This window comes from Heliconius melpomene, chromosome 12 (genome assembly GCF_056956725.1).
Source record: "Heliconius melpomene rosina isolate 202511_hmr_F chromosome 12, ASM5695672v1, whole genome shotgun sequence".
NCBI lineage: Eukaryota > Metazoa > Arthropoda > Insecta > Lepidoptera > Nymphalidae > Heliconius > Heliconius melpomene.
The window spans coordinates 9427348-9445674 of NC_140400.1; the positions used below are offsets into that span (position 1 = coordinate 9427348).

The following is an 18327-nucleotide window of genomic DNA, read 5'->3' on the forward strand; positions in this document are numbered from 1 at the left end:
TATTTAATGACATTTATGAAAATCAAACTAAGATATAAACAGATACATATAAATATAAGACCTGGCGTCCTTACCCTCATCATCACATTAGAGGAGGAGGAGGAATTTCATTTTCATTTCCTCGCTCCAGCCAAATTACAGCGTTGAGTTTCGTCATTCAACATGACTTGAGGTTAGGTGGAACATAGAGAACGGACTATCTTACAATTAAGTTCCTTTTTCTTATCTTATTATTTGCAGGATATAAATTGAAAAAAATAAAGAAAGTATAATTACATACATAAAGCTTGGAACCTACGAGTATCTATATTCGGTATATTAGAAAAGTGAAGGTGAAAATGAGGCCGTTAATTTATTTTAAAGCCTAATAGCTATAAGCAAAACTATTATAATATGATAATAATGAATGCTTAAAAAAATCTGAATCTAAACGATGCTATAAGTGAAGGATGCATAGAATGCATTACGGCAGAATATTGATTTCCACTTAGAAATTAACTATTTTCATTTCCAATTTCTATTTCCTGTCAACGCGCGGCGTTGAGTTTCGCTACTTACGACTCAATGTTTCAAATTGTGACAATAAGCGGAGACGCAGTGTCTCAATACTAGCTCTAGTTAAACGGTCATATTATTGATGATCACAGCCAAAAATTTGCTAGTGATGTACCTTTAAGATATCTGCATCAAATACCATTACAGGTCATTTAGTGCTAGTCATAATAACGTTAGCACGTCACTATACTATAGAGTGACTTAAGACCTCGGTAAAAGTTGTTTGACTAAGGTGCCCGTGTCAAATGAACTGTTGCTTTGCATAACTTATAATATTATGTCATTTTTTAAGGGTTTCGCACATTAGATGTATATAAAAAGTGAAAATTATGCTTATTAGATTAGATATTGTTATGTGGTCTTATACAACGATTTCTAGACGAGAATTGACAAATCGAGTTGAAATTTGGCACCCAAGTAAAGGGACAATCGATATTAAATGGGTTTTCGAAATTTAATCCTTAAGAGCTTAAATAAGAGGACGAAGAATATTTAAAAACAATGTATGGCGTTTACGTTGAAAATATACAGAGAAACGGAAAGAAAAATACATATCTAGAAAACCTATAAATATTTGTTAAGTGTAGAATAACACTTACAAAATAAATGTTAAAAATATTTAATAAATATTATTAAATGATAATTCTAAGCAATTACCTTTGTGTAGCGGAAATTTTAAAATAGGAAAAGAGCATAGTGATTAAACTTATCACGTCTTCTTCATTTTGTCATTTATTTTTTATTTAATTTAACAATCGACTTTTAAATTGCTCCTAACATATTTATATTCAACGTATGAATGAAAAATGTACCAACAACTATTAATATAATAGGCAGTGACAAATAAACACTCTGTCATCGTGCAAGTAATGCATGAGATAACAAGGCGTATGTAACGTTGTCGCTCATATAAACTGGCTCAATCACCGCCGTGGTACAGTATGGAAAGGAAAGTTAAATATTTGAGAAAATATTGGCTTTCGCCTGTTTTCGGTGCCTGTAAAGTTAAAGTAAAAAAACGTAATATATTTTTAATATAATGAAAATATTTAAAATAAAAATATTTGGTCTTGTAATCTACGCATTATAGAAATATAACAGAATGTCAATTAAAATATTTCAAAATTAAATTGGAATATTTTTAATGACATTCACTTCTTTTACTAATTTTACTTAACTTATATTTAAAGTATAAAAAGAGATATAATATATCTTCATATAACCATATACATTTGTATAGAATCCGTCTCTGTGATATAATTTCAGTGATTGCCGATGACGGTAAATGAAGGAAGCTGACCGCTCACCTCATCTCTTCGCGATGCCATCCGCATCCCACTCGATTACTTTCTAAACGTACAAAAGATACCATTTTATTTGCGAGAATTCACTTATAAAATAAATCTCACGGAACCGATGCTACTATTTTCTCATACAAATTGAAATTTCACTACATTTCGTTTGTTTAAATTGGTATGTATATACGTAGGTATAACGTTTATTTTAATAACCAAAACCTTTATCATTTTTAATTGTTAACTATGGTTGAAAAGCTAAAATAGATAGATTTAACGTCTGGAAACACAATGATCGCAGGTTCAATCCCCACTCGGGGACGGTTAATATTTAAATTATCATTTTTTCTTTTCTCTGGTGGACAGAGAAAGATCTGGTATTAGGCAGAAGGTAGAAACGGAGTTTTTTAATTTTAACACTAAGCTCCTTGTACCTTTGCACTGATTTACGGAAAAAAAGCATGCTACTTAAAAAAAGATATTTATAAATTTAATTATCATTAATTCCAACTGCAACATGGTAGAGCCATCTCTTTCAACATTATTCAAAATCCAAGGGAATTTTCAATTTATCCACATCCGTTCTAAACAGATGTAAGACGGTGAATGTTTATTACCAGAATGACAAAACAGTTCTAATAAATGTTACATCTACATATTGCATAGTAAACATTAATAACCGCGATGCTATGGAAACGGTAGTTTGAATGTATTACAAATATACCATTAACAATTTGTAATTTTATATGACACAATACTTTGAAGAAAATAATTTATATTTTATATTGTAATTCTTCAGAATCTATATTTCTTAGATAGGGCCAACGTTATAGTATACAATTTAAAAAAACATAGAATTTAATACTATAATTTATTTTGAAGCAAGATTTGAACCAGCATCTTAGTACATTCTGCCCAAACGCTTTTAAAATTAAATTACACTTTATATTTCACTATTATTGTTTAATTTTTTTTAAAGAAATTATGCAAATGATTATAATTTACATAATTCCTTTGAAACCATTAAATCCGCGCTATCTTTTATATTTTTCTTGTACAATAAATTGTATGTATGTATGTTTCACAACTAAACAATACCAGAGTAACAGTTCGGTCAAGGCGAATATAATTTTAATTCATTAACGCCCAATTTCGAAATGTTTTGGTCAAATCTTCGTTAGATGTACATTTGATAATAAATATGAGTAAATTTTCATAGAAAAAAAGATTAAATTTCATAAACCTTTTATCGCTACATGTAAGGTGTAATTTATTAATGGTCTTGTGACATTGAAATGTCTGCTGTAGATTTTATTATAATCTAACCCTTAGCGCGCACTGGTGACTTTTGTCACGGTGACAATAAACTTTTTGTCACTGATATGTCACCATACTTTTCGCCACTGCGCGCACTTGCGATGACAGTGACGAAATTTTTTACATTTGATAAAATGGATCTCGAAGAGATGGTTGTCTGTGCACTTATTTTAAGAAATAGAAAAAAAAGCAAATGTAGAAAATATTGGCTTTTAACTTTTCATTTGTCATAGAGCAATGGCCTCAACTCAATTTCGTCAATCAGTATTGTCATTGTCTATTTCATCTTCATGAAAACACCCGTTTTGCCTTGGTGATGAACTTGACGCAATTATTGACATAAAAATTCGGTGCTGCAATGCAACACGCTGCTGTTTCATGTTTATGCGGAAGACGACTAGTATGGAAACTGCAAGGGGGAGGTGACATTTAGTTGCTAATGCGCGCACGGGCATACAAATCTATGGACGCGGTGACAGTTGCGTCACCGGCGTGTTGCCGGCCCTGCGGACAAAAAGTCACCCAATTGTCACGTATCCAAATGCGCGCACCTTCATTTAGTGTAATGTACACGGTGACAGTCGCGCAACAGTCACGGTGACAAAAATCACAAGTGCGCGCTATACCTAACTGTCATTTCAGTTTACTGTGTACTGAAGTATAAAATTATATTACTTTTATATTAAAACAGAGCAACTTTTAAGATTAAAATATAAAAATAATTAAAATAGATGAAGATTGTGAGTTTGATTTCCGCACTATGCAATTATAAGTAATCTTTATCTTAAAAAGAGAGAATAAATAAAAACCGTTGGCCTTTTCAGTTTGCACCCAGTTTTATAAATTTTTCTCTTTTAATGTATTAAAATCAAAATTATAAATTAGAAATTAGGATGATTCTATACAGTGTTGTCAGTGTTATTTGAGACATATTGTTTCAAACAAATCGTATGATAAAGCCCAACAAAAGAGCACTTCACTTATATCTGAGAAAGTTTTAATCAATACAGCCTCGTTGCTTGGATACCTGAAGCGTTATTCCTTACCAAGCTCGACTTCCTTGTTTAAATTACATGTTGTGCCAAATCGACCACAAATGATGGGAGAGTCTCATTTAAATGTATTTCATCAAAAACATAAATGTGAAATGAAAGCCAAATTAAATGTTAAGGAATACGTCGTTCCCAACTTAACCAAAAAAATATATATGTGGGAGCCGAGTTCACTCGCTGTAAAATTCAAGCTCTTAATTAGACTTAGCTACTTTTTACAACCCTTTTTGTCATATCAGTGCTTTTTCTAAAGGATTTTTGAAGATTTTTTTTCCGTATATATATGTATGGTAATCTATCTTGGTACTAAATATCAAGATTCCAGATAATCTACTCGTAGAATTGGGTTAGATATTTGAGGAGTGAGTCAACGGTGTAGGTGCAGGTTTTTAAATGTTAATATATCTACAGCCGTTCGAGTTAAATTGTTTAAATTTTATATACATTGTAAGCTAGAGGATTTTAACAAATGTGCAAAATACTGTATACTGTGTACGCTGATTTAATTTGATTTTAATATATTTATTACATAGAATGTGAATAATAAACAAAATTGGCTAAATATATTCAATAGACATTATTTCTATACACTTTTATAATGATCTTTAAATTGTTGTAGTGGCAAACTTAGAATACACTGCGAAATTTTATTATACACTCGTATACTGAGACCCATAAAAGATTTATTAACTTATTGGAAGAGGAAATAACTGACACAATAAGTTTATCTTACTAATAAAATGATGATGAATGAAACTTCACGAATTACGGTCCTTAGAAATGGTCGAAAAAATCAGTGACCTATAAAATGTTTAGTACGTTTAACAGTTTATTGCTAAAATGGAAGTAAATGTAATTACAAAAAAAAATCGACTATTTTTCGATGCAGTGCTTGCTTAGCTACCAGAGAAAGGATATTGAAACATTAAGTATTTTATTACTCCCCATGGGAATCGAATCTACGACGGGTGGCGTTAACAGACGCACGCTTGTGTCCCTGCGCCTTAAAAAAATGCAAAAAATTTACTCATTAATTAATCAAATATTAGTATTAGATAAACTAACAAACTTTCATAATATAAAATTCATTTATGTAAATAACTCAAATACTGTATAATAAAGTATGTATATTTAGTTACACCGCTGTAATTGTAGAGCTCTTTGTATATTTTTTAAGTATTAATGCAAATTAAATGGATTACTTAAGTAATTTTTACTAATTACTAAGCGTAGGTATTATTTGTATAAGAAGGTTTCTTTTAAAAAAAAATACTATTTTCATTTTTCTTTTTTAAACAAAAAATATTCATTTGAAAAGATGAAAGAATGAAGGATCGGAACGTTCGATCTATCTAGGTACCTAGTCCTAACGTTATCGACGAAGACATCACCCTTATTTAGAGATAAAAACAGTTTGGAATTCAGATTAAAGAAACCATCGAAATTTACCTCCTAACATTTAAGAATCGCTAAAAGACATATTCTAGGAAAATCACAGAATGATATCGTTACATCATTTTTAAAACACAGAAGTGGTCTAGAGTTTAATTCAAGACTCCTACTTCACAAATAACATTTAATAGACCATAATCAGAAAGTTCAAAATATAGACATAAAATCTTTTATTCGACTGAACGGAGTGTTTTGACACTAGGTTCTCAGGTACTCTCTGGATACCCTGCTAAGTGCGGAATATAGCGTGAAACTAAAAACAATATATTAATTGGCCTAGCCATAATAGATTCTTTTGTTTAATTTATTCAATGTTTCCACTGTTAAATATTCACAAAAATGATTTCTCCATAACATACCATCGCTTATATTATGTTCTCATCTAAATAATAAATGTGTTATAACGTTCTAAATTGTATTGTAATTTGATAAGGTATTTGAAATAGTAATATTCGTTTGCGTTATGTAATAAAATAATAATATGGGTGATTTATTGGGGTATTTATTAATTATTAGCCTTTAACAGTAGCTTCCCAGCCTGCTTGGTTAGAGAAAATAGCAGAAAATGTTAGTACAGTACTGTACAGTGATAGCTGTGGGTTCAATTCCCACTTCGGTAAATGATTATACTCATTAATATTAGGAACGAGCTTAGGCCGTCTGAGTGAACAAAGTTAATATTATTAAGAGTTCTCTCTATTTATCACCTATATGAACAAAATACTAGTTTCCTTCTAAAGGGATTTGTATCCATACTTATCATGTGAGATCATACAAAAGTTAACTAAACCACATGGGTGTGAGAATGTGTAAAAAAAGTTATATAATATAGCTGTATTTCATCTTAGAAGAAAAAAAAAAGTTAGATATGTCTAAAAGATGAGAACAATATGTATGAAGTTCTATATTATGAAGTCGTACAATAAAAGTCGTGAATATGCGAATTATCTAAAAATAATATTAACAGATAATTTTTATATTAATATAATTAGTACTTTGTTGTACTCATATTTATCATCTTTTTCATCATCGGAAACCTAGTGTTGTGACACATCGTTGGCCTTGAGTGTTGATTGGCGGAAATAAACGCTGTGCCTTGCTTCGTCAAAGAAGCGAGAAAATGTAAATATTAAATATTCCATTTTCTTCAATGGGAATCGAACTTATAATCTATCGCATTTACAGTCACACGCTTGTGCCCCTGCATTACGACCGACCGATTTAAAAATATATATTTTAATAAATATCTTTTTTATTTTGTTATTTTTATTTTTTAGCACTGGAAAATGCACAACCCTACTTATCTTAAGAGTGAAGCTTTAAATAGTATTGGGTCAACCAATAGATACTGTATCACAAAAACTAATATAGAAATTACCTTGACTTTTACTAAGAAAAAAAAAACTAAGTAGGCTTCACAATTACTTTTACTAAATTTTAATATTATTTATCTATAGCTCAGAAGGTCAAAAGTCATCTTGTCAATGAAAGAATTACACAAAACTAAATATCAATGGGTATCATTAAATATTGCATTATAACACAAATTTCACAAATTAGAATGGATAATGAAGCTTGAAAACCACATTAAGTGGTTAACGACTGTTCGAAGTGTTATTATAAGATACAATAAATATTAAAAATATTGTATAATTTAATTAAATATGCGAGGCCGTTGTGACGTTGGGTAGAAGTGTGTGACGGTACCAGCGATGGTTGTTCGTTCGATTCTTACTCGGGGTAATGAAATATTTTCATTTCCTCGCTCTGATAATGAGGCAATGAACGGCTTTGAGCTCCGCGACTCAACACGTATTGTGAGGTTTCATCTTCTTCCTAAATTATAGGTTTTGATTACGCAGCACAAAATAAAGCGAAAGATGTATATACCCTCGTCTTCTTCTTCCTGGCATGAATCCCGGCTATTACCAGGGTCTGCCTAGGAAAACAGACCGCAAAAGACCGAGCAACACTTTGCACGCCCTCATCCTCGGTGGTTAGACCATCGATGTATATACGCTCGTATCTTTCGATTTAATTGCTTAAAAACTTAATATTATCGACTCTCAGAGCGACCGTAAACCTAGATATTTTATATTCCATTGAAATGAATATCTTCACGCAATCCTGAGATAAATGTCTTGATGGATGGAAACTAGCACTGTTAAACTATCACAATAGCAGAGAAAAACTGGTGCCAAAACACTCCGTTCTCCCTAAATAAAATTAAAGCTATTACTTAATAGAGAGGTAAAATAAAAGAAAATGGCAATACAATTAGTGATTCATCTACAATCATACGTTACATCAGATGTGATGCCATGTAATTGAGCATGTCTGAGTAAATGTAGTTAACTCGGTCAAATAAAATTTGTTTTCGTACATTCGTGTGGTTATTTTGTTCCTATTAAAAGTATTTGTTACGCCATGGTAGTGCAGTTAGCATGTGCCTGCTTGGAAGCTGTAGTTGTAGATTAGTATCCTGTTTAGAGTAATTTATGTTTTATTATAAATTATAAATTAATGATGGTATTTAGTGAATTAATATTTAATTTAAAGATGTTAATTGTAGTTAACTTTTCATTAAATATTAATAAAAAAGTTATTCTTCAATATATTATTAAGTTTGAGTAAAATATAGGCAGGGAATATTTATCTGTCTTAAGACATTACGTTTCCCATATACCGCCCAATTTACGAGACATTTCATGTTGAGTGATGGAAGTTAACGCCGCGCTTCGTCTTGTTGCCAAAGCGAAGAAGTGAAAATTATTATTAATTTTCCGGAGTTGAAATCCAACCCGCACTTGTTGCATTTACAGTTAGACGCTTTCGCGGAGCCACGACGACTCCAAAAGATCTATTATATAAATTACATAAGGCCGTATAAATATTTAGGCATTTATTAAAAGTAATTTTAATATGAGAATGTAGTTTGATAACATTTACTTGACTGTTTTATTCGAAAACTAAAAGTATTATGTTGTTAAAAGCTTTTCGTTGTTAGTAGTTAGTTACTTAACTTTTAATGGAAGAATTTTTATATAAAACTTTTGCTTAAGTTAAAAATTGAATAACAAACGACACAGCCTTTGTAAAGAAAGTTGAAAATTGAATGTTACAATAAGTACTGGTAACAACAGTTTTTATCTTCCTCAACATTTTAGATTTAGATTTATAAAAGTAAACCATAGATTTTAATGTAGTTTTCACTAATAGACAGATTGATTAAAGAGAAAGATATATACCTATGTGCAAGAATAATAAACGAATACTATAGTCAAGTACAAAATATAAAGCAATATAGATTCTAGAATGGCTTATATGAATAACGTTAGAAAACCATCGGTACGCGTTCTCTATCTAAGACAAAACACTTACAAATACATAAATGTTTTTTTTATTATATAAGAATCGAATCCATAATCATTGAGTAAACATAATTTGGTTTATTAAAAAGTTAGAAAATAAATTTATTCTTATTTTCATATGATTATATCCTATCCTATATCTCATAAAACAAAGTCGCTTTTCGTGTCTGTCTGTTGTTTCTAACTCTTCTTCTTCTAAACCACCCAACGGATTTTGATGCGGTTTTCACCATTAGGTGGAGTATTTTTCGTAAAAGGTTTATATATAGTTTATTATTTGTACAATCTTATGTAAATTAACATAAATACGATAAATATGTATACAGTCCTACCCGTTGAGACACTTTCGCGCATGCGCTGCTTTAATGGTAAGTACTACATGAAAATAATGTACTGGAGTATTGTTCCTCTTAATAAGATCTACAAAAAAGTCCGAGACGGCATATTCGTATCTTTTAAGAATAACGTGTAGTGATCATTTTTCTGTCTAAAAATAATAATTTCAATATATTTTTTATTGTGAGGGATATTTTTCCATAATGGTATTAATCCTTATCTTTTAAAATACTTTATTAATTTTCTACGTTAAACGAAGATAAAATTTGCTTTTTACACTTTTTCGAAATTGCGAATAGTTTTACAGAAAAACGCGTTTAATTGTTGACACATCCCGCCGTTGACACATCAGCTGTATGTTACTCAAGTTTCACTTATCCCTTACTCTCAGCATATAAATAAGTATATTAGTTACGTGGGCCATTCAATGTAGACCAAAACTGTCTTTTACTGTTTTTCATTTTAATAAGTACTTTAGAAGTTGTTACAATATCAAAAAATCCTTGCTGCGAAACGGCTCGCCACTCGCCATGCGTCCGCCGCGCCCGCCTACCTTACACGCATCGGTGGTTCAGTGGTAGAATGCTCGCCTGCCACGCGGGCGGCCCGGGTTCGATTCCCGGCCGATGCATTCTATTTAATTTTCCTCACAGGCAGCCACGTAGTGCTTGCTTTTCATCAGGGACAGAATACCCTCTTCAGCATTAACCGCAAGCTCGAAAAAAAAAACCCGCCTGTCTCTATAGCAACGAAGATTTAGATGTGTTTGCACGTATTGGATAATTGGAATTGAATGTATTATTTCAGCGCGATATATTTGGTTTCATATTTTTTGTAGTAGTTATTAGTAGGTAGGTTTTTGTTTAATATTTCTTCCGTTTAAAAATAGTCATTTAACTATCTAAAAATAGTCATTTAAATATATTTTAATAAGTACTTGAAAACATTAGTAGCACAGATTTAAAATTACGGTACCTAATAAAAAATCCTTGCTGTGTAAAACAATTGGAAAATCCTTATTGAAACTACGAAAATGCGGGTTGCATTAGGGTTTAATTAATTTTCACATTATCTTAAGTGCTTTGCAAACATACCTTATATCAATAATCCAGTAGTAAACGCGGGCGAAGCCGCAAGAGGGTCGCTAGTTAAAATATATTTTAAAGTTACGCTAAATTTTGTGCTTATAATTACGAAATTATTACTTATACATGTCTATAGAACCTCATTTTACAAATGATTTTTTAAATTTCATGTTAAAACAATATTACAATTATGTCGAAGGTCAAATAAAGAAACAAAGTAATTAGGCGAAGTGGCAACAATGAAAAAAAAGATTGCTAACTGGTTTTTTTACAATGTTATAAGCGAAATTTTGTAATTGAAACGATCATCTGCATACTTTTTGTGGGAAATTATTTGACTACCAAGAACGAGAATTTTTGGTAGTCATATAAGAGAAACCCATTTTCCACACATTCCGTTCCTAGACATTCCGTTCAGGCACTTTGGTTCCCCACTCTCCGCTATTATAACTAAATTGTTGTCAATATATTTAGTATATATGTGATAATAAATACCTATATATTTGTTATTATTACATCCTATTTTAGATGAAAAATGATCGTAAATCATGTTCATATTAAGATATTATAACCATTTTCTGATTGCTCATTTAATGGTTCTACTAGACTTGCGTCATTCTGGTAATATATTTTTTTACGTTCACGTTTATTACAAACTAGTGGGCCCGTGCGGGGTTACGCCCGCTTGCAATAGAAATATTAATAAAGAAATTGAAAACTAAAGATTCAGAAGGAACTCTTCTATGCGGAGTCATGTTAAAAGTGAAGATAATTCATGCTATCGACTGGAATCGAACCCAAACCGTCGTGTTTACAGACGTACGCTATGTCGCTGCACCACATAAAATTATTCATTTATTCATTTACAGAAATTAAGTATTAAAGGTGATATAAAAATACAATATAAATAAACACTACAAAAATCTAGGTACATCAATACTTCGTAAAGTATTTTACTCAATACTTATAAATTTTAATGGTAAACAGAGTGATGGATCACTACGATAATTCTGCTATTTTAATATAAGTTTTATAGAGAATGAACAAAATTATAATTAAACTGTTTATATAAAAGCTTCAATGTCATAAACATGATTAGGATACGGCTTTATTTTAATTAGGTGATTTGAAAGCTCCTAAAAGTTTATAATTTTGTTAAGTACTTTTAGACTATATTGAATTATAATTATAAAAGTTTTGAAAGTATCGGAATTTTTAGATTATTTTTTGGGGGTTTTTAATTTTTACATTGTTTTTTCAAATTTCGTAAAAGAGTAAATAGTATTTTTAAATATTAAGTTAATAAATATATTTATTATATATAATTTAAAGGTTTATTATAACTATAAAGTTGAATTGTTTAATTTAAAGGTTTATTTTATAACTTTGGAATGTATCAAGCAATATGTAGTACGCTAGACTCGACACACAATACCTCCAGCATTTGGAAGAAAATGGGGAACGGCACTCCATTCACTTATCAGAGGGAACCGTAGTGTTAAGAAGTGTCTTAACACTAGGTTCCGCCTGGCTACACTGCTGTGTGCGGGATACAGCGTGAAGCTGATTTTAGATTTTCTTATTCTAGGCTTTGAGGACAAAAATAAGCTATGAATTCTTTTTAAACTTTCTCACAATGGCAATAAACATCCTGAGCGGGAATAGAATCCACAAACATCTTGTATTTAATTTAATTTGCCTACTGCGCCTCGATTATTATAACATTTATCATATGAAGGATATAAGTTTCTTAATATCACGCTCGCTCGCTTTTGTCAATGATAATATCTCACGCTTAAAGTTAGACAATTATAAGGTGAAATATAAGAGTGGGTTAGTATTAATGCTATATTCATTTATTTGTATTTCGTTAAAATAATTTACAAAATATTTAGAAAAAAACCGATCAGTAGAACCGATTCTTCCATCGAGGGATCCGTACCATTAATTTCACCATGCGATCTTGATAGGAGGACAGACGGACAGCAAAGTTATCCATAAGGAGTTTTTTTTATTGAGGTACGGAATCCTACAAAATTAGCTTCACAATTTTTTCCGTATAGTATAGTAGAAGGAACCTAATATTAAGATACTCGGTTCCCCACTAACGCTCAATTCGCTACTAGAGCGGGGTAATGAAAATAATTTAATATTATTAGTGCAAATCGAACCAACACCTATCACCTCTAAAGTCAAACTGCCTGACTGTGCCACGACGATTTCTTAAAAGAGCAAAAAAACCTCTAATATTTGAACACGTCTCTCGCAAGTATCATCAAAAATTAGGAACAATTCTCATAGCAATGTAAAAAACAAACGGTGAATGAGAATTAGTGAAAGTGCTTATAAATGAGCTTCAACGACGTCGGGAGTCGAACTGAATACAATGGACTAATTTCCGCTGCCGATCCATCACGATACTATCAGGTTATGTAATGATATACATACGCGATAAGGTTTAATATAATGAATGTAGTAGTTTTTATTTTTAATCATGATGCCGTTATCGTTGCAATTTGTGTGAGTGATGATGGGTTCATTGTTTTTGTTTGCGGGATAAAGCGTGAAGTTATCACGTTTTTTCTCGCATAGCAGTGTAAGCAACGTTTTACCTATGTTTTAGCTAGTTTATAGCTTAGACCTTTTTTTACGTTATGTAAATTACGCATCTAACTAATTTACGTTTATAGATTTATTACGAAAAATTATCGCGGAAAATATCAGTTAATTATAACAATTTATTATATACTTAACCCGCTATATTTCTCTTCCCATAGTACAATTAACACGGCAAAGTAATTTACGTGGGAATTCATAGATGTTATAGGAAAATAGATCTAATTCTAAAACTAAGCAAATCAGTAAAGAAATTAAAAGTTTCCAATGAAGTGATAATCATTAAGTAGATGAGTGTATTCATATAAAATAACGCCATGTAGCTGTAAACATGGTGGTTGTGAGTTCGATTCTTATATGTGGTAATGAATTTTTTTTATTATTCAACTTCAGCGAGACAGAGCGCGGTGTTTTTTCCGTCAGTCAATGCCGTCTCGAATTCAATGTGTTGAGGCTTTTTTCATTCAATTGGTGTTTAGACCTTTGAGCTCAACATGTAGTGTAATATATGGAAAATAAATATGAAAGGAAAACTATTTGCACGGACTTATGAAAATTATTTAATAAATATACTCTTATATTAAATTAAACTTCATTCAAAGTCTCAGAACAGAACTAGTATAGTTTTTAACTCAGCTCTTTCATCGTATTCATTCCATTAACTCTGTTTAACTGAATTTACAGTCCTTCTTTGAAATGCCACGAAACGCCAACATTTCTAAGGCAATTGCGTACAAATTAGCTTTAGTTGGTAAATAGGACCTTTTGATTCTTCAATGTCAATTTGGAAAGGATATTTGACGTTATGGTGTTTAATAAGAAAATTGTGAAAGGATTCCAGAATAAATATTTCCATTAGCTTCTTTTGACCTATTCTATGAAAAGTTTTAAAGTTTTAATTAAGTTAACATTTTTTATGTATAAAATAGTGGGTTTGTTTAATTTAATAAATAAATAAATAGCAGAAACAAGAATAAACCGGGGAATGGAGTGTCTCAGCACTAGGTTCCTTCTGCCTATACTGCTGCTGATTTATTTGGACAGCACATAAATAACACACTTACAGACATAATTAAGATTATAGCTAAGAAGCCACCTATATCGTTAGGGCACAGGATAGGCAGAGGGAACCTAGGGTTAAAACATTCAGTTTCTCACTCTCCGCTTAATTTTCAAGATATTGCGTGACGGAACTCATCCCCGAACTATGTCTTACACAGAGAAGAAAATTTCAACGACCTCAGGTGTTTGCATGCTCTACAATTTTACATATATTTGTATATTTTCTAAATTATATTATCTTTTTTGTGAGCAGACAATTCACGTCCATATTATTTGTCAAAGTATGAAGGGCGTTGTGTTCAGTGAAATTGTGAGCATTTGATATATAAAATTTCAAGATAAATTCAGTATTACATTATATAGGTATAGGGTAAGAAGGTGTACCTAATTACCCTGTACCTACATAATATAGGAATGGAAAAATGTTAATCTTTTAGTAGTTAATTTCTTGGAGTACGTATATTTATTTATATTGCTAAAGCTTCGTATAACTATTTATTCTAATAGAATTTTTAAACACTTATGTATATTCGAATGAACATCAAGTTACCACTCCCAGGAAGTCAGTTCTGCTGAGAGGAAAGATATAATCTCCATTCTTTCCTTTTTAATTGCAAAATTTTTGGTTACAAGTCAAGACACTCCACGGGTAGACAATTTTTTAAGATTTGGCACGTTGGGTGACGGGCCTTAACGTTGCCCTTTGTCTTATTCTATTTATATCAACATAGAGTTAAACTGCAAATCTTTATTTCATTTTTAGCATATATAATTTTATAATAATTAATTACAGAGAGATATCATATAGGATAACGGATGAACGAAATTATCGAGCGCCTGTTTAAATAAGAGAGGCAAAGAAGCTACTTCGTGAATTTTAAAACAAATATAATCGTTTACTTTTAAATTCCTGTATTCAAAATCAAACTTTAATGAAACTAAGTAGTTTCGATTAATATACATTTTTATCTTTTGCTTGAAAAAGTTTAACAAGATATAATAATGTATGTATAATGAAATGTGAGTACAAAATCTAATAGTATAGATAAGTATAAAAATTTTATAAGTATTATTCGTATATAAAAAAATCATATAATATAATACTATGTACCATACCCTTAATTTTCCTAGTTTATAGTTCCATCCAATACATAGTATTGTAGGCAGAAGGAACCTGGGAAATCTAGTGTGAAGACACTCCGTCTCCATTTAGACACTACCTTTGACGGAACACAACGACGCGTTTTGCCTTGACACCACAGCGAAGAATTAAAAAAAGCAAATATAATTAACGCCTACGAGTGGGCGTTCATACAGTTGTGTAACTGTAGAAGAACTGTGCTTCCACTACGCTATTCTTTTCATAATAGAAAATTTCTTCATAATATCTATACATATTTTGTACTCATATCTCTATTCCGGTTGAAATTGTAATTTCCGTTTTCGTATTATAGAAGAACATATCTTATTTGCTGTCCCAAATACATGTTTTATTCAGCTAAATCTTATTTAAACAAAATTTTCTTCTTTCTCTTAAAATAAACAGAACAAATGTTGGTAACATTTGGTACTTGGAGACAAGTTGTCGATCATTAACTTTTATTTTATTGGTTTTTCTGATTTTTTTTGATTCCATAGCAACTTATAACTAGATACTCACGTGCCAAGCGGGAACCACAAAGGCCGGTGAGCCATTGGCTGCAAAGGTGCCGAAATGGAAGCCGGGCGGAATTTATTTAATATATGTTTCACGACACGAGCGCTGATGCCGAGTATGACGACCATGGCCACCACGCATGCACCGCCGAATGCAGCCCACAGTGCCTGTTATACGAATTAAAAAATTATAAATAAATTATAATTAAAAATCCCCGGCACAAAAAGCTCTAAAAAAACTAGAACTAGATAGATCATATTTCCCTAATACATGGCTAAGAACTCTCGATTAAGTCACTTTTCAAACAAAAGAAACTAAAAGAAAATCGGTTCACCGGTTTGGGTGGTATCATACCATAGATAGATATACAGTACACTCATTATAACTTATGTTAAAAAAATAAACTAAATAAAAACTAAGAAGAAGAAAAATACGCCCAATAGTTTCACCGTCCCTTGTAGTCCCTTAAGTAGCTTTAATTGGTTGAGGAAACACGCAATGATTCGAGAATTCGGCAGAAAGTGGGGGGTGGAGGGTCTATCCTCTGCCTATCCTGCTACATGCGAGGCTGAATAAAAATTATATATTTGTTTTATTTTAAACAATTTAAAGTGTTTCTAGTTGATACATTACCAAAAAAATAATGCATTTATTTTCTAATATAATCTTAACGTTTTAATATATAGATAAATACATTATATAGTATAACTGCTATAAACTTACCAAAGTAAGTGTAGGTCCAGCTGCCTCTACTGGATCTAAAAAAAATTAAATACTATAATTTTTTTTTAGCTACACGCTATATCCCATATATAACAGGGTAAGTAGAATGGACCTAGTATTAAAACACTCCGTTCTCCACTTTCCACCATATTTTAGGGGCATTGCATGTTGAGTAGCTTTCAGCACCGTGTAACTCTTCGGCACCGTGCAAGTCAACACCGCGCTTTGCCTTGGTACTAGAGCGAAGATATAAAAATATTAATAAACAATAATGCATTATCTAATATAATTTATAGAAATTGAACATAAAGTTCTTTATATACTTTAATCTTGCTAAGTAAGGTTGAGTAAATATAATAAAAATTTTACTATATCCCAAGTTTTAGTGGTCCAATGATAGAGTTTTTCTATTAAAGCTATTTAAGGACTATCGATTATAACTAGTCCAAAATTTTCCAAGATATGTGTAAGTAGTATGAGACTGTCATAATAAAAGAAGTTACAATAAAAAAAAATAAAACAGATTCAGAATGTACATAATGTTAAAGCACTCCGTTCCCCACTTTCGGTCGAATTTTTAGAGCTTTGCGTGTTGAGTGACGGAACTTAACGTTGGGCTTTTGCCTTCGTGTCAGAGCGAAGAATTGATTTTTTTTACCTCGCTCTAATAAGAAGACGAAGCACGGCGATAACTTTTACGACTCCCAAAACAATGTCTCGAAAATTGCGATTCAAGTCTCAACACGTGTCTAAACACTACTTTCTCTCTGCAAACCCTGCTATTCGCGGGATATAGGGAAAAACAAATATAAAATAAAACATGTACCATAAGCAGTTGCATTCCCAGCTGGTCCAACACAACCACGTTCATCCACTAAACTAACTCTCGCTAACAACTTCACATCGAGCACAATGTTCGTAAGGCTCTTATTACTCTTATCATTTCGTTCTGTAACAGGAAGTAGCTGCCAGTACTCCACGTCAGGTACCACCACGAAGCCGAAAGCATCCACTTTGCGTGATATAGTACGGGCGTACCACGGAGCTGGATGAGCGTCAGAGACCATCTGTTTACCTAAGCTGGAAGTAATATGCCTTTTTTATTATTTCTGGTTGTTCTATATGCCTATATATAAGTCCAATTGTCGAGGCTTTGTATGTTGATCGCTGCACCCAAGATATAGGTACAAAAGAGTAGAAATAACGTATAAAAATCTCGGAGGCTCCACGCGTGCTGACGTCACCGAGCCGTAACAATATGAATGAGGGTAGCACAGAAAAGCATTTTCCATGATAATGCTGCTTATTCTCCCCCAAACTTAGTCATGCGACACTTGCGTTCAAAGAACGTTAAAATCGTACGCGAAAATTGAATTTTTCTGATGATATTCCGGATTTGCGGATGGAATACGTAATATGGAGCAAAATATGCCATTTCGGACCAAAATTAGGTTGTTTTTATTTATTTTGTGTTACGGATTACGGAATATTCATTAGGTGGTTATTATAGCTTTTCGTGTTAATTATAGCGTTTCGTGAATATATGTAACTTTTGGACGTTATAATTATTGGGAAATTTAATCGTTATAAAATTTAGTTTTAAATTTAAAAAATTGGTAAAATCCAAAAGTTTAAATTTTAAATTGAATGATTATAGGTTTCATATTAAATTCATGTTTTTAAGGAAAAAATTGAACCTTTGTAGGTCCACTTTGTTGTCTGGCTGTATCTATCAGTCAAAATCATTTATCCCAAGATCGCCTGGACGTATAAAGCTGAAATTACGCGTTACAGTATTTCCCATGC

General features: G+C 31.6%; 2 protein-coding genes across 4 annotated transcripts in view; both read right to left on the reverse strand.

The window, feature by feature from the left end:
- The window catches only part of TwdlT (TweedleT), a 35615-nt gene extending 19716 nt beyond the window's left edge, over window positions 1–15899 (reverse strand). Inside the window, exon 1 of the mRNA XM_085195006.1 lies at window positions 15802–15899. The gene's annotated coding sequence lies outside the window, so the exon portion shown is untranslated. The remainder of the gene's footprint in view (window positions 1–15801) is intronic.
- Window positions 1–18327, reverse strand: part of LOC146533791 (fibroblast growth factor receptor 4-like) — an 86205-nt gene that overhangs the window by 48425 nt on the left and 19453 nt on the right. For all 3 annotated transcript variants that reach the window (XM_085194993.1, XM_085194994.1, XM_085194995.1), the window contains 3 exons: window positions 17348–17601; window positions 16522–16556; window positions 15802–15965 (listed from right to left, as the gene is read on the reverse strand). In XM_085194993.1, coding sequence (XP_085051119.1) covers window positions 15802–15965; window positions 16522–16556; window positions 17348–17601 — 453 coding nt within the window. The remainder of the gene's footprint in view (window positions 1–15801; window positions 15966–16521; window positions 16557–17347; window positions 17602–18327) is intronic.